Here is a 25,544-nt window from a genome sequence, read left to right as displayed (position 1 = left end):
TGATATCACATTTGCCACAGAGCTAAATATAGAATGGATTGATGAATACTGTAGGGAGCACATGGTTTACTGTCAGTATCCAAGAGAAACAGTACTACAGTCAAAGTAAAGGTAGTTTTGCCTTTATTTACAAGTGCTGGAAAAAATGACATGAACAACCAGTGCAAAATCTGTACATAAATCCAGATGTATGTTTTCCTATATACATTGAGGGTACTGAACGACATGAATGCACTCACTGTCATGCATGTAACAGAGCTCACAACACAGCAAAGACATGGGTTAAGCTTGTGGGTCTGATTCTCAATCAGGGTGTTTAGGATGAACACGGGCAGCAATTGTCCAAAGAAAGGTAGAGCTTGATAGCTCAGATGCTGCTTTGTAAAATTAGCTTGATAAAGTAGGGGGAGCACACCAAAGAAGGAACCTACAAGCTAGGTTATCATAATTGATATTTCTTCCAAACTTTAAACAAATTAGTCCAACTCATTTGTTTCAGTGAAGGGATGAGGCAAGGTAATTGATATCCAAAAATGGTCCTCAATTGAAGAGCGTAGTGGCAAAGGCAAGATTCAGCACATACGTCCCGATAGGCCAAAATATGAGGGGAAAATACCAAAAAATAAAATAACAATCACTCCAAGCGTGTCAGAAAAAAAGAGGTTCTACAAGGGAAGGGAGAGGTAAAGTGCATAAAAGCTTAAAAAGAAAAACTAAATGAAGATGTACTCCACTAGAACTCGAGTCACACACAGCGCAGTGCTGGGGACAGAGGAGGACCGAAGGGAGAGGGTCTGGTCAACTGTCCCTCCAGCTTTGTTCTACAATGGCCGACACACGCTTCTCGTACTCCCTCTTGTTTTCCTGGTAAAGCTGGGCCGCCTGACTGTTGGCCGGACTGTTGGGGTTTGGTTCGTCTAGCAGGGACTGGAAGGAGGGAAGGGAGAGAGGGGTGATAGGCCAACAGAGTAAATGAGACAGGCATTCTACAGCACACAGAGTTTGGCATTAGGAATATGCACCATGGCACTTCAGTATGGGAAGTCTAAGGTCTGTTGTGGCTTATCTCTGCTCCGTCAAAGTAGGACTAAATGTTGACAGGCGGATGCATGGAAAACATGATAAATGTGTCTACCTGGATTGAGGTAAGAATGGATGATACGTCATAGGTTGGACTCCATCGATTCTGTAGAATGTCCAGACATATACTCCCATCTGCATACACTGTAAATAAAATGGAAGGGTAAAAATAGTGTTAATCTTTGTAGGCAGTACTAATCATTATCGGAATGTTTTGCTACTTTCGTTGTGACAACATACCATTTGGATGAAACATCTTTGACACAAATCGCACTGTGGGGGGTTTGTTGGGGTATTCTTCTGTGAACTCAACAGTGAGCTTAAATGTGCCTGGAACATATAAAAGATGGAGGGAAATATGAATTAGAACCACGGCTAATATCACGCAACCAAGAATGTTAGAAAACATGTTTTTGCAATTACAGCTGTTGCATTATCTGCAATACCTCTGTTAGATAAAACAGGGAGTTGATGATTGACTGCTCTAGCCTACTTCATGTGGAATTTATCAAATCAACAATTATGTCACACAAACCTTAACTGCACAGAGTATGCAAATAGAAAGAATGGGGTGTACAGTGCTGTACTCACCATCCTCAAAAGGTGTCCCTTCTGGGCTGTAAAGGGAAATAAATACATTAAGTTTGTGTGTGCATGAAATATTAATGTGTCAGTTCCCCATAAATAAGTTATACAGATGAAGGAACATTACAATGAGCAGATAATTCACTTAATTATTGGCATCATTGGCCTAAAAAAGGTCTTGACATGAGCTGGCTCTCACAAAATGACCAATAACTAGCAAAGGCTGTTTCAGAACCCAAACTCTGCAATATTTGCTGATGGAGCATGGTGTTACATAGTCCTTTACCATGACTCTCACCCAGTTCCATGATATTACACATAAGAGTCATTGGAAGAAAGCTTCACCTGTACAGGGGAGTTTTGTTAAGAGCCCTGGCGCTAGGTCTGAACATTAACATGCATCACTTGTGGTATCATTTTGGGAGCATAAGGACTATCTTTCATATCGGCGAGAAAAACACAAAGACACACCTTTATAGGGTTAGAGTTCCCACACCGCCATAGCTCCATGTTAGAGCCTGTGTTTACTTAAGACAGAGCGACAACTTGTGGTACTTAGCTCTTTAGCATGCGCGGAACACCTGTGTATAACGAAAGGCAGCCAGAAACGTGTTGTCACTGAAAAATACTGTCGGCTGCAACTGTGATAAAACCGGTTAAAACAGTATTTTTTTTTGTTTTTTTTTTGCTTTTGTGTTAATAATACTTGTGATATGAACGTAAAGGGCTTCATATTTATTGAACTCGATTCAGTTGACTCGATTCACGTTTAAAAATTGAGTATTTGGCTGTTTTCTCGGCCAGTCTACTGTTACCTCTGAAATGAACACAGGTCCTTGGATCTTAAGGATTGAAGGTAACGCTATAAGCTCCTTATGAGTAGATATTTTGCTAGGTGTTAATGTAATATTTGTACTGAACATCTGTGACAGAGAACACAGTCTGAATGTGCACATTGGACCGGTTGCGCTTTATTGTCTTACCCGAATATGACTGCATTCCACACCATGATGTTGTTTTCGGAAGGGGCACCACTGACACCAGCCGGAGGGTCTTCTTGTAGCCTATGGGGGTCCGAGGAAAAGAAACAACTTCCACGTTTCAAATTACTTGCTACCTAACTTAAGCAACTGTTAGCCCTATTTTCAAACTGATAGCTGTAGTATATTACAACATTACTGAATTAGTGTACTCTTAATTTACTTGCAATATTATCAACCAATGCAGAAACCCTAGATTAGGGTTTAGCTAAAAGTCAGTCGTATTCATAAACGTTATTCATGGTTTGATATGAAGTTCAAGAATGTCGCAAAAAAATATCCCTCGAAATATTAAACACAACCTGAGTAATTGTATGACGTCTAGTTAATTTAACCCAGTTTCGTTTGCGAGTTAACTACGGTGACTCGCCTTGGAGAGAGCGAGTTGTTTTCTTAGCTAGCCGAGTAACATTAGCTGGCTAGTCAAGTCTTGTAAGCAAACTAGCTTGCTGACGAAATAAGTCGCTAATGTTTTTAGGGTCGACTTTAGCGGCAGACTGTTGTGTAAAGCATCCGCTATTTTCAAAGGCAACATAGCACATTTGTTAAACTAAATAAAACACCAAATATCAAATAGACGGATGGATGACTTGGTCGCGTTAGCAAGCTAGCCAAGTACCCTTAGCTGACAAGCTAGCTTCAGGCATATCATTAACACCACCAGTGAAAAATGTTCAACTCACCGCTTAAAATCTCTCATCAGTCGTCTTCTTGCAGGAGTAGACATCGTAAACTAAATATATATAAAGGTAATACAAATAAATGTACTGTTTTGTTTACACTAAATGTATCTTTAATATAGCTAACTGGTTAATGTTGTGTTTACAACAACATTCAGTTCCTTTTTCGCTGTCGCCTCTGAAATCCTATCCTCCTACCCTAGCCGCTAGTGCGTGGTTTATTAGGCGATACCACTTCAGCAAATAGGCGACGTATTTTGTGTATTCTTCTTAAGTAAAACGATACATTCGATAATTTAGCTTTTAATGTATTTTCCCTTGAATGTGTTACTTCTTCCTTAAGTGTGTGAATTGAATGGCGTATGATGTATAAAAAAACAATGTTTAATACGTGTCCAATTACATAGTCTCACCCTATTTTTGTCCTTTGGCTCTGAGATCGTGTTTGACGGGGGGCGTGGTTACAATGACGTGGTGTTTGTACAGTGAGGTCAATAAATGTCCAGCGATCAAGGTCGGCCAGGCCTGGGTGACAGCTGACAAACGGGTGTTGGCACACGTGTACAGTATATGGAAAGATCAGTCGTCTTCTTTCCGGAGTAGACATCGTAAACTAACTATGTAAAGGTATTACAAATAAATGTACTGTTTTGTTCCAGGCTGTATCACAACCGGCCGTGCTGGGGAGTCCCATAGGGCGGCGCACAATTGGCCCAGCATCGTCCGGGTTTGGCCGGTGTAGGCCATCATTGTAAATACGAATTTGTTCTTGACTTGCCTAGTTACATTTAAAGGCAAGTTACTGCTTGGCAAATGAGTAAATCGCTTCATGCATCCAACTATTCGGTAGCTGTTCAATACAACATATTATAGCTGCCTGCATATTGTTGCATTCTGTTATGCAATCTTACCTGTATTCTTTCTATCCTGTGGTGTGTGATCATAAGTTCTGAACATGTCAGGAGAATCATATTAGTACCAAGGGAATTATACTGAACAAAAAAAACCTCAACATGCAACAATATCCATCTTTTGTCACACAAAAAAGGGGGTGTGGATCAGAAAACCAGTCAGTATCTGATGTTTTATTTATTTGATTTAACCTTTATTTAACCAAGTAGGCTAGTTGAGAACAAGTTCTCATTTGCAACTGCGACCTGATAAAGCGTAGCAATTCGACACATACAACAACACAGAGTTACACATGGAATAAACAAAACATACAGTCAATAATACAGTAGAACAAAAGAAAACAAAAAGTCTATATACAGTGAGTGCAAATGAGGTAAGTTAAGGAAATAAATAGGCCATGGTGGCGTAGTAATTACAATATAGCAATTAAACACTGGAATGGTAGATTGGCAGAAGATGAATGTGCAGGTAGAGATACTGGGGAGCAAAATAAATAAATACCAGTATGGGGATGAGGTAGGTAGATAGATGGGCTATGTACAGGTGCAGTGATCTGTAAGCTGCTCTGACAGCTGGTGAGGGAGATGTGAGTCTCCAGCTTCAGAGATTTTTGCAATTCGTTCCAGTCATGGGCAGCAGAGAACTGGAAGGAAAGACGACCAAAGGAGGAATTGGCTTTGGGGGTGACCAGTGAGATATATCTGCTGGAGCGCGTGCTACGAGTGGGTGCTGCTATGGTGACCAGTGAGCTGAGATAAGGCGGGGCTTTACCTAGCAGAGACTTGTAGATGACCTGTAGCCAGTGGATCTGGCGACGAGTATGAAGCGAGGGCCAACCAACGAGAGCGTACAGGTCACAATGGTGGGTAGTGTATGGGGCTTTGGTGACAAAACGGATGGCACTATGATAGACTGCATCCAGTTTGTTGAGTAGAGTGTTGGAGGCTATTTTATAGATGAAGTCAAGGATCAGTAGGATGGTCAGTTTTACGAGGGTATGTTTGGCCGCATGAGTGAAGGATGCTTTGTTGCGATATAGGAAGCTGATTCTAAATTAAATTTTGGATTGGAGATGCTTAATGTGAGTCTGGAAGGAGAGTTTACAGTCTAACCAGACACCCAGGTATTTGTAGTTGTCCAGAGCCGTCCAGAGTAGTGATGCTGGACGGGCGGGCAGGTGCGGGCAGTGATCGATTGAATAGCATGCATTTAGTTTTATTTGCGTTTAAGAGCAGTTGGAGGCCACGGAAGGAGAGTTGTATGGCATTGAAGCTCGTCTGGAGATTAGTTAACACAGTGTCCAAGGAGGGGCCAGAAGTATACAGAATGGTGTCGTCTGCGTAGAGGTGGATCAGAGAATCACCAGCAGCAAGAGCAACATCATTGATGTATACAGAAAAGAGAGTTGACCCGAGAATTGAACCCTGTGGCACACCATAGAGACTGTCAGAGGACCGGACAAGAGTCCCTCCGATGTGACCACCATTTGCCTCATGTAGCGTGAAACATCTCCTTTGCATCGAGTTGGTCAGGCTGTTGATTGTGGCCTGTGGAATGTTGTCCCACTCATCTTCAATGGCTGTGCGAAGTTGTCGTACATGCAGGCCATGGAAGAACTGGGACATTTTCAGCTTCCAGGAATTGTTTACAGATCCTTGCGACATGGGCGTGCATTGTCATGCTAAAACATGAGATGATGGCGGTGGATGAATGGCACGACAATAGGACTCAGGGTCTCGTCACAGTATCTCTGTGCATTCAAAATGTCATCGATAAAATGCAATTGTGTTTATTGTCTGTAGCTTATGCCTGCCCATACCATAACCCCACGCCACCATGGGGCACTCTGTTCACAACATTGACATCAGAAAACCGCTCGCCCGCACAATGCCATACACATGGTCTGCAGTTGTGTTCCGGTTGGACGTACTGCCAAATTCTCTACAACAAAGTTGGTGGCTTATGTTAGAGAAATGAAAATTCAATTCTCTGGCAACAGCTCTGGTGGACATTCCTGCAGTCAGCATGCCATTTGTACGCGCCCTCAAAACTTGAGACATCTGTGTCATTGTGTTGTGACAAAACTGCACATTTTAGTGGCCTTTTATTGTCCCCAGCACAAGGTGCAGCTGTGTAATGATCACTTCCTAAAGATTGGAACGCGGCCGCGGTCATCCATCCCCCCCCTTCAAAGGGGGAGACACTCTAGACCCAAACTGTTACAGACCTATATCTATCCTACCCTGCCTTTCTAAGGTCTTTGAAAGCCAAGTGAACAAACAGATCACCGACCATTTCGAATCTCACCGTACCTTCACACTATGCAATCTGGTTTCCGAGCTGGTCACGGGTGTACCTCAGCCACGCTTAAGGTCCTAAACGATATCATAACCGCCATCGATAAAAGACTGTAATGTGCAGCCATCTCCATCGACCTGGCCAAGGGTTTTGACTCTGTCAATCACTGCATTCTTATCGGCAGACTCAACAGCCTTGGTTTCTCTAATGACTGCCTCACCTGATTCACCAACTACTTCTCTGACCGAGTTCAGTGTCAAATTGGAGGGCCTGATGTCCGGACCTCTGGCAGTCTCTATGGGGGTGCCACAGGGACTCTTTTTCCGTATATATCAATGATGTCGCTCTTGCAGCGGGTGATTCTTTGATCCATCTCTACGCAGGTGACACCATTCTGTATACATCTGGCCCTTCTTTGGGCACTGGGTTAACAAACCTCCAAACAAGCTTCAACGCCATACAACACTCCTTCCGTGGCCTCCAACTGCTCTTAAATGCTAGTAAAACGAAATGTATGCTCTTCAACCGATTACTGCCCACACCTGCCCACCCGTCCAGCATCACAACTCTGGACGGTTCTGACTTAGAATATGTGGACAACTACAAATACCTAGGTGTCTGGTTAGACTGTAAACTCTCCTTCCAGACTCACATTAAGCATCTCCAATTCAAAGTTAAATCTAGAATCAGCTTACTATTTCGCAATAAAGCCTCCTTCACTCATGCTGCCAAACATACCCTCGTAAAACTGACTATCCTACCGATCCTCGACTTCGGCGTTGTCATTTACAAAATAGCCTCCAACATTCTACTCAGCAAATTGTATGTAGTCTATCACAGTGCCATCCGTTTGTCATCAAAGCCCCATATACTACCCACCACTGTGACCTGTATGCTCTCGTTGGCTGGTCCTCGCTACATATTCGTCGCCAAACCCACTGGCTCCAGGTCATCTAGAATCCTTGCTAGGTAAAGCTCCGCCTTATCTCAGCTCACTGGTCACCATAGCAACACCCACCTGTAGCACGAGCTCCAGCAGGTATATTTCACTGGTCGTCCCCAAAGCCAACATCTACTTTGACCTCCTTCCCTTCCAGTTCTCTGCTGCCAATGACTGGAACAAAAATCTCTGAAGTTGGAGACTTATATCTCCCTCACTAACTTTAAGCATCAGCTGTCAGAGCAGCTTACAGAGCTGCAGCTGAACACAGCCCATCTGTAAATAGCCCATCCAACCAACTACCTACCTCATCCCCATATTTGTTTTGTTTTTCTGCTCTTTTGCACACCAGTATTTCTACCTGCATATCCTATTCTGCACATATCACTCCAGTGTAAATTGCTAAATTGTAATTACTTCGCCACTATTGGCCTATTTATTGCCTTGCCTCCTTACTTAATTTACACACACTGTTTACAGATTTGACTATTGTATTATTGACTGTACGATTGTTTATCCCATGTGTAGCTCTGTTGTTTTTGTCGCACTGCTTTGCATTATCTTGGCCAGGTCGGAGTTGTAAATGAGAATTTATTCTCAACTGGCCTACCTGGTTAAATAAAGGTGAAATATGAAATGTTTAATAAATTAATAAAAATGCTGTTTAATCAGCTTCTTGATATACCACACCTGTCAGGTGGATGGATTATCTTGGCAAAGGAGAAATGCTCACTAGGAGGGATGTAAACACATATTTGCACAAAATCTGAGAGCAATGTTTTTTGTCCATATGCAACATTTCTGGGATCTTTTATTTCATCTCATGAAACATGGGACCAACACTTTACAACACTGTTTATATTTTGGTTCAGTGTACATATAAAAGAGATGTCGATTTGTCCCATTATGGAGGCCTAGACCACACTGCGCATGTCAGTCAGGACACACATGCACGGGGACAGAGCATAAATCCATTGCCTGCAGTGTTCCCATGCAGTTGCCAGGCACCTGGGTGGTCAATGGTGTTGAATAACACTCACTATGCAAACACGGGGACTTGTTGCAGTAAGTACAGGTGCATTGAGTACAACTCAAACCCATTATTTAACAAATGGGTCATGTCATATGCAATCCAACAGAGGATCCAGAGCACCCAGGGTCACTTCACTCAGTACAAAAAGTACATTGAAATTCCAATCCCATGTGTACAATTTGGAAGTTCAATTTCAGTTTACTTATTGAATAAACTATGGGAGGAAATAGATCTTCAAATATTCAATCTTTATACGAGGCATAAAGAATACAGGATAGTAGTTCATTCATTTTTGTTGTTGAATATCCTATCTGTATTTCAATGTCATAGCATACTGTATTGTTCCCCATCCATTATTGCATACAGTTACCTCTCCTGACAATTAGTAGAATAATCACATCTCAATGTGCTTTTAGGTCATTTAATTTATCAGGATACAGATGAACGAGGATGCCAAAACAAAACCTGCCTCATAGTTAACAGACATTCTTCAAACAAACAAGGGTTTCAAAGGTTGAGGCATCATTTCATTACTCAGAAAAACCCATCTCATTTGAGACATCTGACATAACACTTTCCTTTACATTCAGGCTAGTTTTGACCCGAGGATAACTGAACAAACAGATGTATAAACATTAAGTTGAAAATAAAGAGAATGCATTATATGCCTTAACTGTAGCTTTTTCTTTAGCCACTCAAAAGACTTTTCACATGACAAAAAGGTATCACGAAACAATTGACTGTTTTACAGAACATTTCATATCCATAAACTGGAAAGTAAACACTCCCCTTCAGGAGAGATGGCCCTTCCCTTAACATAAATAAACAACACAATGACCATATAAAGAAGCAGCCACTCAACACACTTCATGGTTTTAAGGCGTATGAATGCTTACATCAAGCATAAATGACAGGCAAACCGAGGGATGGCCTGACAACGGGATCCTTCCACCCTAGGAGCCGTGGTAGAGGAGCATGGTGCTGAACAGGGCATGGTTATACTGTTGATGGTTGTACTGCTGCTCTGCCTTCACCGATGTCTGGTGTTCCACCTGGCTGCCCGCATTACCAGTGGCAACCATGTGCTCTGCTGCATCCCTGTAGACGTGGTGGGGGACGATGTCGGCAGGGGCGATGGTAGAGTCACACCCATTCAGGTGTGTTGGGGGGCAGTGCCTGTTTAAGGGGATCCCCTCACACCCTAAACCTGCTTCTAGATGGTCACCTGCCATTGGAAATGAGACACCTGGTCAAAATTATTTCAAATACTGTGTTTGCCAGTACAGGGCCACAACTTCATACTTAAAGAGATAAGCAAATATATACGATTTGATTTTGTTTTGCACAACTATTCCCCTTAGAGAATAACATTTCAGAAACTGTAAACCTGTGACTCAATCTATGCAGGAATTCAAATCAATAGGTTGCCAAATGGGTTACAGAAAATTTTACATAACCTCGTTATCCTTCACCCTTCTACTTGATTGCACTGGGTCACATCCTGATTCACTGTACTCTTCCTGGTTATATTGACACACCAATCACTGCTCCTCCTTGGCACACTTCCCTAGTTTCTCCCCCTTCCCCACTCCCATTGGTTCAGGCAAGATGAGACGATCAAAGTCCCTTATAGATGTCAACACAGACGACAACGTCATAAAACACCATGCTTAAGATTGTCTCATTGAGACAATCATATAGTCCTAGAAACAAGAAGTTAACATGCTTCCACCACTTGCTGTAATGGGGCATATCCTAACAGGCTGACTACACCTCTTGCGTCGCGGGCGACAGCATTGCAAAATAAATGTAGAAATCTATATTATTCAATTATTGCACCTACAATGCTCCCTTGCGCCAACAAGCATCTGCGTTGCCAAGGGCTAAAATAGAAGTCAGTTCTATTTGTGATGCAGATTGTGCTGCAAGTCCTGCCACCCCCATCTTCTCATTGGTTTACAGAAGCAGGTACCCACGTGCCATCTCCTCGGTTATACCCACGTGGGTGACTGAAAGACGAACGAGGTCGGTGGCGGTAATGCACCTAATTTATGAACGTTGCCAATCGCAATATAAAAAGTCAAGAGAATAAAAAGCCTAGGAGGAGAGATGACTAGAAACAAGTTGGTTGACCGTTTTGTGTGGATTTGTTGGAGTAGAGGACCTTGTGCATTTCAGGTAAAATAACTCAATGTTTATATCCCAGGACAAATTAGCTAGCTACAGCAAGCTAGCTAAGTAGGACACATTAGCTAGCAAGTGCAAGCTAGCTCCCTAAATTGCCATAAATGTTTAATGCTTTTTGAACTGTCCCAAAATTAATGTAAATGGTTCAGAGTTTGTTTTGATATTTTAACCTGCATGTCGTGATCGCGTTTGGTGTAGGGGGGGACAAAACAAATGTATGCACTCGCGCAGTTGGGTTACCGGTTTGACCTCCGCCACTGACCTTGTTCGTCTTTCAGTCACCTACGTGGGTATAACCGAGGAGATGGCACGTGGGTACCTGCTTCTATAAACCAATGAGGAGATGGGAGGCAGGACTTGCAGCGCAATCTGCATCAGAAATAGAACCGACTTCTATTTTAGCCCTTGGCAACGCAGATGCTCGTTGGCGCGAGGGAGCATTGTAGGTGCAATAATTGAATAATATAGATTTCTGAAATTATTTTGCAACGCTCGCGCCACGTAGTCAGCCTGTTAGAAACAAGGCAGCACAACTGAGGGCCTGCCCAGCTTTCTCAATATCACTAGAGGGCACCAAACCTCCCAGTCATTCAGGGCACTTCAATTGAAAGATGAAATAGATTACTCCTCAGTGTGTTCAGACCAATGTTGAGATTCTTTCTCATGTACACAAAAAACAAAGCCACCATCATGTTATTCAAAGGAATGAACATTTAATGAGTTTAAAAGTATACAAAACTACTCAGCACTGAGCATCAGAAGCTCTAATATATGCAATCTACTCATTAACATTTGTGATTCTGTACAAACCAAATAGTAGTGCAGGGCAGATTCCTTGACAGAACAATTGTCCTTCATGTATGAAGCAGATGGATGGGAGGAGGGATTTTAAGTTTGTGAACAATATATTTTCGAAGGTTCCTTTTTTTTTCCTCAAACGATTTCCAGCCTTAGGAGAGAGTAGCTTCCCCTTGTTTCGTGAAAATGGTAGCACTACTAATCACACTCATTTATCAACATTTAACTTTTGTCATTAGTGAAGTTAGCAAAGTAATAGTACATTATAATACAACAAAACAAGCCAACACTTGAAAAACAGTCAATATAAACTTACACCATTTTCAACACCACACACACAATAGGTACTCTGCTATACAGAAAAGCGTACAGAGTCCTCTGCTAGAAAAGCAGAAAGAGAAGGGGCACTAGAAGTGTCTAAAAGAACCAAAGTATACAGTCTGCTAGCGAACAGGACAGTGTCAGTTCAAATAGCACCTTGGAAATACCTAAAAGCTCACATAATATAGAAAAGTTGCATAGCCAAGGCTTATGTACTCTATATATTTATGTAAAGATATGCTTTGGCATAAGAGTTCTTGTATAAAAAAAACTAAATAGCTACAAGACAAGAGTTAATACAAATGTTTCTCAGAGGGGAAAATGTAACTAATAAAACAAAATATGCTTCATCTTATTACACTGAGGGTAGGAACATTCTCTCGTGGCCTCTTCTTTCTGACATGAGATGGACAAATTCTGTCTTTTGCCCCTTATTGGGCGGAGCAGCGTCACAATGGCACCACTAAATACAGTACTCAGTAAACACATCACTGTCTAACTCATCATAAAAGGGCAGAATGCTGTCATTGCATATTCATGATGCAGAGGGAAACGTCAGTGCAGCCTCAATGACTTGAAGTCTAACCTTCTCCATAAACTGAGGCTTGTTTCAGTACATTGTACCCAAGGTGTGGGCGTTTCTACATTAAAGAACTGGAATTATCATTTGACAACGTTATTACAGTTAACATTGTGCAATGTAGGGGCGGTGAAAGGATAATTGTGCAAAACAGAATTCAGTCATCCTAAAAGGGGCTATGCCAAAAACACAAGAGATTTTTTAACAAGAATATTGTGAATCATTCAAAGCTACCAGTAAAACAAAACACAAAAAATTCATGTTTCTCTAGCGATTATGGTAGCAAGGCAGTGTTTTTCATAACATGTATGTACAATGTGTACAATACAAGTTATTTACACCCATATTTTTAGAACCGCAAGAGTATAACATTACCATGCCAAAAACCCAACAATACCATGCCAAAAACCCAACAATACCATGCCAAAGAAAGTAATGCCATCTGTTGGAAAACATGGCCAGAGGGCCTGGTGGACATTCTACCAAGATACAACCACTAGGAGGGTCAACACTCTTACTCAACACACTAAGGCCTCTACAGGTAGGCGTAGGAGTTAGTGCAGCGACAGGGGATCTGCATGGAGGCCACAGTGAAGATCTCTTGCTCCTTAGCGGCTGGAGTAGACACCTCCACTCCCCCCTGGCCCACCAGGCCTGGCACCGGCGCAGACCCATTCATCCCAAACGCAAAGGGTCCTGGCCCACCTGAGCTCACTGCCGGCGGCGCTGCTGACTCCATACTCTCCTGGTGCATGCTCTCCATCAGTACCTCTCCGACACCGCAGACCAACCCATTCCCGTTCAGCATCCCCAGCGGCAGGCACAGACCTGGTGAGAGCAGTGGATGAGCGTGTTGAACTACCATCAAGAACATAACTAGATGAGAACACAACATACAGGGCAGAAAACCCTACAGGCCCAAAGAGGTCATTCCATCATGCACAGCTGCCTGGGCATAAGGGGAGACTGCAATTTAGCATGCTAGAATAATCAAACTTACTCAATGAGTCCAAAGCCCAATTGTAAGCTTCATTCAGCAATAATCATCCACTGCCCCATTACCTGATACCCTGCAGCGTCAATCAACTTCCTGGCAACCACTCACAATTCTACTCCAGAGTTTGCAGAAGTCCAATAAAACAAGCCATACATTTACACATGCCAACATCAGAGGCCTGGCAAGCAGCCACAGGCAAGTCCCCTCCCATCCCCTTCTTCATACTGCTCATTGTAACGCTGCACAACTAAGGGAACAATAATGTATTCAACCAGATTCTCAATAGGCCAGCACTCAAAGGTTAATCCTGGTTTTACAACAGGATTTTATGAGGTTTTGACACTTGATGCTTTATCACGTATAATTATGGAAAGTCATGAAAAACATTTATAATCTCCTCCCAGGTTTGATTAGCATTTTTTATACTTTATAAAAAATAACCTAACAAATGCAAAAACCTAACCTTCAGTTCTGGCCTTCTTGATTTGATTGTCTTCCATGTTATCAAACGACCTCTTTCTATTTGGTGCCCCGTTAAGGAGGCTCCGCCCCTGAATGAGAGGGTGGGAGTGGCCTCCGTTCTGGATGGCACCGTTCAGACCAAAGCCATTTAGCTGGGTCAGGTTCTGGTACCGCTGCAGGTTCTGGGCATTGGATAGTGTCTCAGCACACTCGTGAAACCCCTGGGCATGGGCCAGGTCAGCAGCGGACAGCCCACTAGCGTTCCTCATACTGTGCAATAAGAGAAGAGAGTGTTAGAGAAACCCACACCCTGCCATAGCCAGGGATCACACACACACAAACACACACACACACAGGTCCCTGACTGCCTCTGCTAGCCTAACATCATCATCTCTGAGTGAGAGATGACAACTGATCCTATTAGATCATTTATTCACCTTTGTTAATTATAATTTAAGGTTTTGGAAATAAAAATGTATTTTTAAATGACACATAAATACGTCCACTGCAAAAGAACATGATAAACAACTGTTATACATACATATGAATAATGCGTGAATCTTAAAACCAAAATCACTTCCACATCCCAGAAATAGTTTTGTTCAAAATGTCAAAATATTCCTGAGGTTGATTTCTGGTATCAAATGTCTGAAAGATTGAGCAGAAGAAATGTACGTCCTTGGAGATCATGGACTCGTTCAGTTAAAAGCCATCACAAAGAGGAATTGTTCGGTTTTGGATTGGTGACGTCCCAAATTGGCACAAATTTCCAAAGGAAGACATTTCCTTCACATTAAAAGTTATGCAAGGTGGTGTCAATTCTTGACGTTCAGGTACAGAGATGTTGAGCAGGTTCAAAATCATGGTCAAGTCTACCTTGTGGAAAATGTGCATGCATGTATGCATGTATGTATGTATGAGAGAATTTAAGAAAAGTGCCGTTGAAACTTTAGAACTAAAAAAGCTGAATAATGACAATCTTGACAAAGTGAGTAGAAGAGACTGGCAACACAGGATCAAAGTTCTCTTTCTAAATGTGGTCAAACTGCAGGCCACAGGACAGGCATTCAGGCATTGAACTCCTCATCGGTTAGGCACATATCACGGGAAGCAGCCTTTTTCAGTACATCCATGATGTCCATGTTTTGATGAGACACAGAAAAGAAAGAGGGAAAAGACAGGGAAAGAAGAAACGAACAGAACTGCAGTGTTTTCAAGGAACAAGAATGACCAAAGATGTCTTCGTTCTTCCAGGATAGGAAAGTGAAAAAGAGACTCGATGAGTTGGAGCTCAGTGCCACTCACTGTTTAAGAAGATAATTTAAAAAAAATGAAAACAGACATGTCATGGTGTCAAAGCAGCTGGCATCCAATCAGAAGGACCCAATAAGTTTAAGAAAACACCATACCATCCACGTTGGCATCGCAACAGACAACAACAATACCAATGGGTGATTTGGTCTCAGATTCAGGCGTGTGCATAACAGTCTGTTTAGTCATTTTCTGTTGCCGCTATAAACCTGTAATAAACATACAGTAGGACTTTATGAATGAGCAAACAGCAATGCAGTGAGCATGATTTCCATAATGCTTCTAGATATGCTATAAGACAAGGATGTCACTGGGTGGGTAACACTTCAGCGTATTAGAGTCACTCTTGCATCAGTGTTTGGGCAGCTCTCGGTCTGGATTTTTAAATCATTGGGTAAAAAATGTGAAAGGGATAAGTGAGTGTCAAAGCACATTAGTCTAAAATATAGTACTACTCTAACCTGGGTACTAAGTCAAATATAAAGCTATCAAATAGGGCCAGACCAAAAAGACCCGCTTCTAAGTAGGTCCTAGACAAGTAAAGAATTGCCAGGTCACTGTTCCTGTCCTGGCATGCGTTGTAGCAAACCAAAAACATTCCCTTGTAAGGATAGAGGTCTGCGCTGCCATGGAACCAGTTCAATTCATTTCCTGGAAGTGTCTAGAAAAATACTCTAAGCAAACGGAGGCCATAAGCTTGACTGTCTGGATGCCAATTGCCCAAAATGTCTGCTGGCTGGCGGGAGAACAGTTCCACACTTGTTATTTCTGAGGCTAAACACCATTGGATTCTGCGGGAAAATGATTGTGCAAGGCGAACAACCAGGTCTTTGTGAGGGGAAGAAGGTTGAGGCAGGCCTGTGTGTCAAGGAATTAACTTCCATTTGGAAATGAGAAAACGGCAACACTTGACCTTCTGTGGGCAGTGTGTGCCTCTCATAGATTCCAATGATGCACTAAGAACAAATGAAATCTGAGAAACTACCCCAGTGTTTTGTGTTGCTGTATGTGGTCGTAGGATCATCATATGGATGTACTGTAGAAATATCAATTGTAAATATACATAAACTAAAAGGTGCAGCAACCCAGTGACATCCAGGAAGTTATATACACACACTTCAGTTTAGATACGGTTCACTCATTCATAAACTCACTGCTTTGTTTCTCTTACACTCCCTATTACTATCTTAATGTGCAGTCAAACAAAAATACAAACAACGCACTGTAAATAACGTGCTTGAGATCACATTTCTCTGTTGAATAAGAATAAAAATAAAAATCACATGATTAACTTGCATACATATCCCCCCCCTCTGACCAAGTTTGAAAAAACAAAAATGAACGCTTCCAAGAGATTCTACCTTCAAGCAACAGCTTTGTTTATATAGAATGTTGTTGTGAGCATGTAGACTGACGGGTCTCACTAAGAGGAGTAACAATCATTCAGGGTGCCAGAGAATCTGAGACAACCAGTGTGGGGAACACGATGTGCACAAAGAACAAGATGCCAAGTATTCTGTTCTGGCTTGTCTGAGAAAGAAGCCATTATTGTATAGGTAATCAGGTAACACTTCAACCCAACTCTGCAAGTGAATATTTTGAAGGGAGAAACAGGATATAGTTTATGATCAACCAAACTAAATGATACTATGTAGGTTATATGCAATGAGTACACATACAGTTAGAGACCCATCTTTCAGTCTATTTATATCTGAACTATGACCCAAATAACGAGGCTGATGAAAGAATTGTCTCTTATTAGGAAGGAAATAGTCACTGAAAGGTCAGAGTTAATCCCACCAATAATCTCCCACGTTGTTAAGGAGGAACAGTCTACAGCCTAACCCTTACCCTTCTGATCCAATCCCAGGCCTGGACCCACCCCTTGCTATAACTAACAAAGACCAGATGTGTCATTAAAATATAGGGATTCAAATTTTAAAAGGTAGAAACTCCACCTCCTTGAATTTGACTTATGTATTATGGATAAATTACACCGACTAAAGATCCTTTTAAATTTGTTTTATAAAAGAAAAATAAAGAAGAGTCAAACTGCAAAAGTGTTCTTGTTTACAACAATAGTATTTTTTTTAGAGAGCACATGGGCTGTAAGAAGAAATCACAGAAATAACATTTCAATACAGTAATTTGTAACCTTTATTTAACGATAGGCAAGTCAGTTAAGAACAAATTCTTATTTTCAATCTGCTGATCAAAAGACCAAACCCGGACAAATGTGGTATCCAAAGTGACAGGTTGCTCCTCAGACTACCTGATGCATTAGATGAGTGGGACATTTACCCATAATTTTACCTGTAGTAACCCGGAAGCAATTTCAACACCCCACACATGATCCTTTGTCAGACAGTGAAGCCCAAAATAATCAACAACATGATGGAACAGTCTTAGCCCCACCAATCTTCATTGAATATAACAAGGAAAGGTCTGAAAATAAAGGAAACACTAAAGTAAATTAGGGTACAATGTATATTGTATACTTGGTATGTGTGGATCCTGGAGTACATCCCTCCAATAGAGTTCCAGACATAAAGAATAATTCCAAGGTGCATGAAGCAGTTAGTTCTGGTGGGCCCAAGCCCATTACGACACTGATATTTTCCCACCAAGGTGCATTGAAGCTGTTTTGACTAATGTCTAGGACGACACTGATAGAATCTATTCAAGGTGCATTGATCCTTTTCTTGATCGTGGTGCCTAATGTCAAAAGACACAATAGAATCTATTCCAAGGTGCATTGAAGCTGTTCTGGCTCGTGATGCCACAATGCCTATTAACACTGATAGAATCTATTCCAAGGTGCATTGAAGCTGTTCTTGCTCGTGGTGCCTAATGTCCTATTACGACACTGATATAATCTATTCCAAGGTGCATTGAAGCTGTTCTGGCTCGTGGTGCCCAACGCACTATTACCACTGATAGAATCTATTAGGTGCATTGAAGCTGTTCTTGCTTGTGGTGCCTAATGTCCTATTACGACACTTATAGAATCTATTCCCATTGAAGCTGTTCTTGCTCGTGGGCCTAATGTCCTATTACGACACTGATATAATCTATTCCAACATGAAGCTGTTCCTTTGTCAGTGCCTAATGTCCTATTAGTGAAGAAATCTATTAATGGAGCACTTGCAACATGCCTAATGTCCTATTACGACACTGATAGAACTATTCCAAGGTGCATTGAAGCTGTTCTGGCTCGTGGTGAATATACACTGATAGAATCTATTCCAAGGTGCTGAAAATAAAGGTCTTCCAAGGTGCTAATCTGTTCTTGCTCGTGGTGCCTAATGTCCTATTACGACACTTATAGAATCTATTCCAAGGTGCATTGAAGCTGTTCTGGCTCGTGGTGGCCTAATGTCCTATTACGACACTGATAGAATCTATTCCAATATTGAGTTCTCGTGGTGCCATTGAAATGTCCTATTACGACACTGATAGAATCTATTCCAAGGTGCATTGAAGCTGTTCTGGCTCGTGGTGCCTAATGTCCTATTACGACACTTATAGAATCTATTCCAAGGTGCATTGAAGCTGTTCTTGCTCGTGGTGCCTAATGTCCTATTACGACACTGATAGAATCTATTCCAAGGTGCATTGAAGCTGTTCTGGCTCGTGGTGCCTAATGTCCTATTACGACACTGATAGAATCTATTCCAAGGTGCATTGAAGCTGTTCTTGCTCGTGGTGCCTAATGTCCTATTACGACACTGATAGAATCTATTCCAAGGTGCATTGAAGCTGTTCTGCTCGTGGTGCCTAATGTCCTATTACGACACTGATAGAATCTATTCCAAGGTGCATTGAAGCTGTTCTGGCTCGTGGTGCAAGGTGCATTGAACGTCCTATTACGACACTGATAGAATCTATTCCAAGGTGCATTGAAGCTGTTCTTATAGCAAGGTGTGAAGCTGTGCCTAATGTCCTATTACGACACTTATAGAATCTATTCCAAGGTGCATTGAAGCTGTTCTGGCTCGTGGTGCCTAATGTCCTATTACGACACTGATAGAATCTATTCCAAGGTGCATTGAAGCTGTTCTGGCTCGTGGTGCCTAATGTCCTATTACGACACTGATAGAATCTATTCCAAGGTGCATTGAAGCTGTTCTTGCTCGTGGTGCCTAATGTCCTATTACGACACTGATAGAATCTATTCCAAGGTGCATTGAAGCTGTTCTGGCTCGTGGTGCCAGATGTCCTATTACGACACTGATAGAATCTATTCCAAGGTGCATTGAAGCTGTTCTGGCTCGTGGTGGCCTAATGTCCTATTACGACACTTATAGAATCTATTCCAAGGTGCATTGAAGCTGTTCTGGCTCGTGGTGGCCTAATGTCCTATTACGACACTTATAGAATCTATTCCAAGGTGCATTGAAGCTGTTCTGGCTCGTGGTGCCTAATGTCCTATTACGACACTTATAGAATCTATTCCAAGGTGCATTGAAGCTGTTCTGGCTCGTGGTGGCCTAATGTCCTATTACGACACTTATAGAATCTATTCCAAGGTGCATTGAAGCTGTTCTGGCTCGTGGTGCCTAATGTCCTATTACGACACTTATAGAATCTATTCCAAGGTGCATTGAAGCGGTTCTGGCTCGTGGTGCCCAACGCCCTATTACGACACTGATAGAATCTATTCCAAGGTGCATTGAAGCTGTTCTGGCTCGTGGTGCCTAATGTCCTATTACGACACTGATAGAATCTATTCCAAGGTGCATTGAAGCTGTTCTGGCTCGTGGTGCCTAATGTCCTATTACGACACTTATAGAATCTATTCCAAGGTGCATTGAAGCTGTTCTGGCTCGTGGTGCCTAATGTCCTATTACGACACTGATAGAATCTATTCCAAGGTGCATTGAAGCTGTTCTGGCTCGTGGTGCCTAATGTCCTATTACGACACTTATAGAATCTATTCCAAGGTGCATTGAAGCTGTTCTGGCTCGTGGTGCCTAATGTCCTATTACGACACTTATAGAATCTATTCCAAGGTGCATTGAAGCTGTTCTGGCTCGTGGTGCCTAATGTCCTATTACTAATGACACTTATAGAATCTATTCCAAGGTGCATTGAAGCTGTTCTGGCTCGTGGTGGCCTAATGTCCTATTACATTGACACTTATAGAATCTATTCCAAGGTGCATTGAAGCTGTTCTGGCTCGTGGTGCCTAATGTCCTATTACGACACTTATAGAATCTATTCCAAGGTGCATTGAAGCTGTTCTTGCTCGTGGTGCCTAATGTCCTATTACGACACTGATAGAATCTATTCCAAGGTGCATTGAAGCTGTTCTGGCTCGTGGTGCCTAATGTCCTATTACGACACTTATAGAATCTATTCCAAGGTGCATTGAAGCTGTTCTGGCTCGTGGTGCCTAATGTCCTATTACGACACTTATAGAATCTATTCCAAGGTGCATTGAAGCTGTTCTGGCTCGTGGTGCCCAATGTCCTATTACGACACTTATAGAATCTATTCCAAGGTGCATTGAAGCTGTTCTGGCTCGTGGTGCCTAATGTCCTATTACGACACTGATAGAATCTATTCCAAGGTGCATTGAAGCTGTTCTGGCTCGTGGTGCCTAATGTCCTATTACGACACTGATAGAATCTATTCCAAGGTGCATTGAAGCTGTTCTTGCTCGTGGTGCCTAATGTCCTATTACAACACTTATAGAATCTATTCCAAGGTGCATTGAAGCTGTTCTGGCTCGTGGTGCCTAATGTCCTATTACAAGGTGCACACTCCTATAGAATCTATTCCAAGGTGCATTGAAGCTGTTCTGGCTCGTGGTGCCTAATGTCCTATTACGACACTGATAGAATCTATTCCAAGGTGCATTGAAGCTGTTCTGGCTCGTGGTGCCTAATGTCCTATTACGACACTGATAGAATCTATTCCAAGGTGCATTGAAGCTGTTCTGGCTCGTGGTGCCTAATGTCCTATTACGACACTTATAGAATCTATTCCAAGGTGCATTGAAGCTGTTCTGGCTCGTGGTGCCTAATGTCCTATTACGACACTTATAGAATCTATTCCAAGGTGCATTGAAGCTGTTCTGGCTCGTGGTGCCTAATGTCCTATTACGACACTTATAGAATCTATTCCAAGGTGCATTGAAGCTGTTCTGGCTCGTGGTGCCTAATGTCCAATTACAACACTTATAGAATCTATTCCAAGGTGCATTGAAGCTGTTCTGGCTCGTGGTGCCTAATGTCCTATTACGGCACTTATAGAATCTATTCCAAGGTGCATTGAAGCTGTTCTGGCTCGTGGTGCCTAATGTCCTATTACGACACTTATAGAATCTATTCCAAGGTGCATTGAAGCTGTTCTTGCTCGTGGTGGCCTAATGTCCTATTACGACACTTATAGAATCTATTCCAAGGTGCATTGAAGCTGTTCTGGCTCGTGGTGGCCTAATGTCCTATTACGGCACTTATAGAATCTATTCCAAGGTGCATTGAAGCTGTTCTGGCTCGTGGTGCCTAATGTCCTATTACGACACTGATAGAATCTATTCCAAGGTGCATTGAAGCTGTTCTGGCTCGTGGTGCCTAATGTCCTATTACGACACTGATAGAATCTATTCCAAGGTGCATTGAAGCTGTTCTTGCTCGTGGTGCCTAATGTCCTATTACGACACTTATAGAATCTATTCCAAGGTGCATTGAAGCTGTTCTGGCTCGTGGTGGCCTAATGTCCTATTACGACACTTATAGAATCTATTCCAAGGTGCATTGAAGCTGTTCTGGCTCGTGGTGCCTAATGTCCTATTACGACACTTATAGAATCTATTCCAAGGTGCATTGAAGCTGTTCTGGCTCGTGGTGCCTAATGTCCTATTACGACACTGATAGAATCTATTCCAAGGTGCATTGAAGCTGTTCTGGCTCGTGGTGCCTAATGTCCTATTACGACACTGATAGAATCTATTCCAAGGTGCATTGAAGCTGTTCTGGCTCGTGGTGCCTAATGTCCTATTACGACACTTATAGAATCTATTCCAAGGTGCATTGAAGCTGTTCTGGCTCGTGGTGCCTAATGTCCTATTACGGCACTTATAGAATCTATTCCAAGGTGCATTGAAGCTGTTCTGGCTCGTGGTGCCTAATGTCCTATTACGACACTGATAGAATCTATTCCAAGGTGCATTGAAGCTGTTCTGGCTCGTGGTGCCTAATGTCCAATTACAACACTTATAGAATCTATTCCAAGGTGCATTGAAGCTGTTCTGGCTCGTGGTGCCTAATGTCCTATTACGACACTTATAGAATCTATTCCAAGGTGCATTGAAGCTGTTCTGGCTCGTGGTGCCTAATGTCCTATTACGGCACTTATAGAATCTATTCCAAGGTGCATTGAAGCTGTTCTGGCTCGTGGTGCCTAATGTCCAATTACAACACTTATAGAATCTATTCCAAGGTGCATTGAAGCTGTTCTGGCTCGTGGTGCCTAATGTCCTATTACGACACTTTATGTTGCCGTTTCCTTTATTTTTAACCTGTATATGAAGTATATTAAAACATTTTCAGATAAACCACACGTTGGCAGTTTTTTTCCCTCATTTGATTACATTACATTCTGCATAATAAATGTGTAACTGAAACACATGAAAGTAGTCAGAAAAAGAAGCCAACTACCAACATTTCTGCTAAACATTCTATGCTGCTCCTTTGTACACAAAGTGGTCCCCATTGAAAGGATGTCACTGTTTATCCTTTAACTACTCAGCCAACTGACATTTACTCCTGAGGTGCTGACCTGTTGCAGCCTCTACAACCACAGTGATTATTATTATTTGACCCTTCTGGTCATCTATGAACGTTTGAACATCTTGGTCATGTACTCTTATCTCCACCCAGCACAGCCAGAAGAGGACTGGCCACCCCTCAGAGCCTGGTTCCTCTCGGTTAATTCCTAGATTCCTGCCGTTCTAGGGAGTTTTACATCTGCATTGCTTGCGGCTTGGGGTTTTAGGCAGAGTTCCTGTATAGCACGTTGTAACATTGGTTGGAGTAAAAATGGCTTTATAAATACATTTGATTTATTATCATTATGATGCCATGACAACAAAGGAGTTGGTTATAGCAGAAACAGACTGGCATCCAGTCTGAAAAACCCTCAGTGAGACTTTAATTGAAGTGTTGGTGATAAATGTCCATTCACCAAAGCCAATGGAGGCATTGGGACCACTCCTTTAAGTAAATGGTCACTACAACTTCATAAATGAACCCTCAAACTGAATATCAGCTGCATACATGACCTCCAGCTACTGAAATACCACTGCTGAGACAGAGGGAAAATATATTTCACTGACAATTTGACTTTAATGTTTCAATTAATTAATCGCACTTGAATGAGTTGGTAGACGACATTAGAATCTCAGCATTATTAGATGCATCATCAATTGGCATGTCAATAATGGCCTTTGACTCCCAACTGTCCATTACTGGGTTTATCTATCCAGACGAAGTGTTGACATCTCATCAAAACCCTCAACTTCGGATCCTCAGCTGGAGTTCTGTCATTTCACTTCTTAATTATGGAGATGGAGTAGTTTCTCTTCTTCTTGTCCCTCTCCAACTCTATCAAAATCTCCAAGTGTCTCCATAGTAACCCCTCTATTTTGGCAACACTGTGCTCAGAGTGCTGTTAAAGCTGGATAATAATGTTGTGTTTCCCTTCACAGGATCCGAGCCCCACTATAGAGGCTCTATTTTAGTTACTCTTTCTGCACGTCTCGTCTTTAAATAGGTCAATAAGCAATAGGAAATACCCCAGTCTCCTGTGAATTATATTTGGAGACAGGTCCCAAAAACATTGTTCCTGCCCAATAAAAGGAAAGTTTGGATTTGTATGCAGTTAGACTATGTTCCTTTTCATGTACTGATTAAATACTACATGGCAAGATTTTTTAGATTTACATTTTGACTCAAACATCTACAGTAATCCATGAATAAACTATGGCTAGTAAGTCAAGAGGGCAATGTATTTTGTGCATTTGAATCAGATCTCACGTCCCTGAATATGGTAACGGTGCATAGCATTAAGACAGAATGTCCAATAAAAACACTTAGTTAAGTGGGTTTTTAATCCTGCAGTTTTCTTTGTTGTTTTCAGCGATGATTATTTTTCTGTCCCTGGTGTAACACACCACATACCTCAGCAGGGGAGCCTTTTGAATGACATGTCAGAGTTGGCATGGACAACGACAGGCTAATTGCTGTCTCCCTTTAGATAAGAGAGGCCTTGCATTTCCCCTCTTCCTCTCCCTGATTTCTATTTTCCAAAACTCTCACCACATCCTAGCACCTCTGCTCCCATTTGGTTCCTCTAGTGCAGCGGTTCCCAACCTTTTCCGTTACGGGGACAACCAAATCACCATCAAAAGCTTGAGGACCAACATTCGCAGAGTCTAAAAAGAATTCAACATACAATGATTGCTAAATAACAAATTAAAAGCCTATTATTAATTTGCATTGTGAAATGTAAAATGGCTTATAATACCACTAATACCCCCAACTGTTAGAAATATGGAAGATGTTTATTTTATTGCAGAAAATCTGCTGTATACCTCTGCAGGCGGCAGGTTGGAAACCAGTGCTCTAGTGACAAAGTAATCAATCCACTTCGATGTTGTGCTTTGCTGAAAAGTTTGATGAATCTATGGTTCAGGTCAGGGAGAGCAGGGGGGGATTAAGGCCATCCTTATTTTAACCTCAACACACCCCATAATGATATCTACAATAAACAATCATAATGTCCTGTCAGTGAGACCCGTCATGTGTGTGAAATGCTGAAGAATGATACAGTACCTTGAAGAATCAGCCTGCTGGATTTGAAATGATCATGACCATGTCCGAATCTGAACAGTGAGTAGGGAAGCGTTCATTTCTCTTTTTAAATGCCTGGTATGCTTTGCTTTTGAGTTCTGAGCACACAGACACTGTCTTCTGTTGCTAACCTATCACCTTCAAGAGAGATTCTAAAATCATGCTGACCTGTGACTGATTAAAGCTCACTACTCATAAATGGGTCCTACGGTTAGTTTACAAACAGAAACAAACAAATACAGGAACAGGTAATATTAAGCAAAGCATGCAGGTCTAAACATGTCTAAAGAAATTTACTTTTTTAAAATATTCATAAATGTCCTAGCATTAAAACCAATCACCGCAAGAAATACCTCAACAGTTTGCCAGTGTGTAGATAGGAAGCGATAGTGAGAACACTCAATGCCACAACAGTACGGCTATCCCAGGGAACGGGGCAGACTCTGCAGTGTCTATTCTCCCC

At 41.9% G+C, this 25,544-nt stretch overlaps 2 protein-coding genes and 1 long non-coding RNA gene across 53 annotated transcripts in view; 1 reads left to right on the top strand and 2 right to left on the bottom strand.

Annotated features, from left to right (window-relative positions):
• Positions 1-106: 106 nt before the first annotated feature.
• Positions 107-3,740, bottom strand: LOC118366786 (ubiquitin-conjugating enzyme E2 A-like). The gene is made up of 6 exons (XM_035749463.2): positions 3,389-3,740; positions 2,649-2,729; positions 1,672-1,697; positions 1,321-1,410; positions 1,136-1,224; positions 107-927 (listed from the first exon to the last, which is right to left on the bottom strand). The coding sequence occupies exons 1-6, from the start codon at positions 3,430-3,432 to the stop codon at positions 799-801; spliced, it is 459 nt and encodes a 152-aa protein (XP_035605356.1). The 5' UTR covers positions 3,433-3,740; the 3' UTR covers positions 107-798.
• A 5,061-nt stretch (positions 3,741-8,801) lies between these two features.
• Positions 8,802-25,544, bottom strand: part of LOC118366785 (ankyrin repeat domain-containing protein 10-like) — a 29,885-nt gene continuing 13,142 nt past the window's right edge. Inside the window, exons 4-6 of one of the 2 annotated variants that reach the window (XM_035749461.2) lie at positions 13,915-14,183; positions 13,160-13,282; positions 8,802-9,793 (exon numbers count right to left, since the gene is read on the bottom strand). In XM_035749461.2, coding sequence (XP_035605354.1) covers positions 9,522-9,793; positions 13,160-13,282; positions 13,915-14,183 — 664 coding nt within the window. In that variant the 3' untranslated portion in view covers positions 8,802-9,521. Of the gene's footprint in view, positions 9,794-11,448; positions 13,283-13,914; positions 14,184-25,544 lie in introns of those variants that run through there. The other variant, XM_035749462.2, reaches the window with a different exon arrangement.
• LOC127915033 (uncharacterized) lies at positions 18,024-25,428 on the top strand. 50 transcript variants are annotated; one of them, XR_008089960.1, is made up of 8 exons: positions 18,024-18,110; positions 18,766-18,972; positions 19,268-20,098; positions 20,728-20,865; positions 21,012-21,149; positions 21,357-21,494; positions 21,704-21,772; positions 21,981-25,428. It is a non-coding gene; the product is annotated as an uncharacterized LOC127915033 (long non-coding RNA). The 50 variants fall into 50 exon arrangements; XR_008089926.1 differs by having other exon boundaries at positions 18,766-18,834; positions 18,904-18,972; positions 19,337-20,098; positions 21,012-21,218; positions 21,426-25,428; XR_008089912.1 differs by having other exon boundaries at positions 18,766-18,834; positions 18,904-18,972; positions 21,012-21,218; positions 21,426-25,428.

The sequence above is a fragment of the Oncorhynchus keta genome, chromosome 34 (genome assembly GCF_023373465.1).
Source record: "Oncorhynchus keta strain PuntledgeMale-10-30-2019 chromosome 34, Oket_V2, whole genome shotgun sequence".
Taxonomy (NCBI): domain Eukaryota; kingdom Metazoa; phylum Chordata; class Actinopteri; order Salmoniformes; family Salmonidae; genus Oncorhynchus; species Oncorhynchus keta.
The sequence above is the reverse complement of the archived record's forward strand: the minus strand, read 5'-3'. Positions and strand labels throughout refer to the sequence as shown.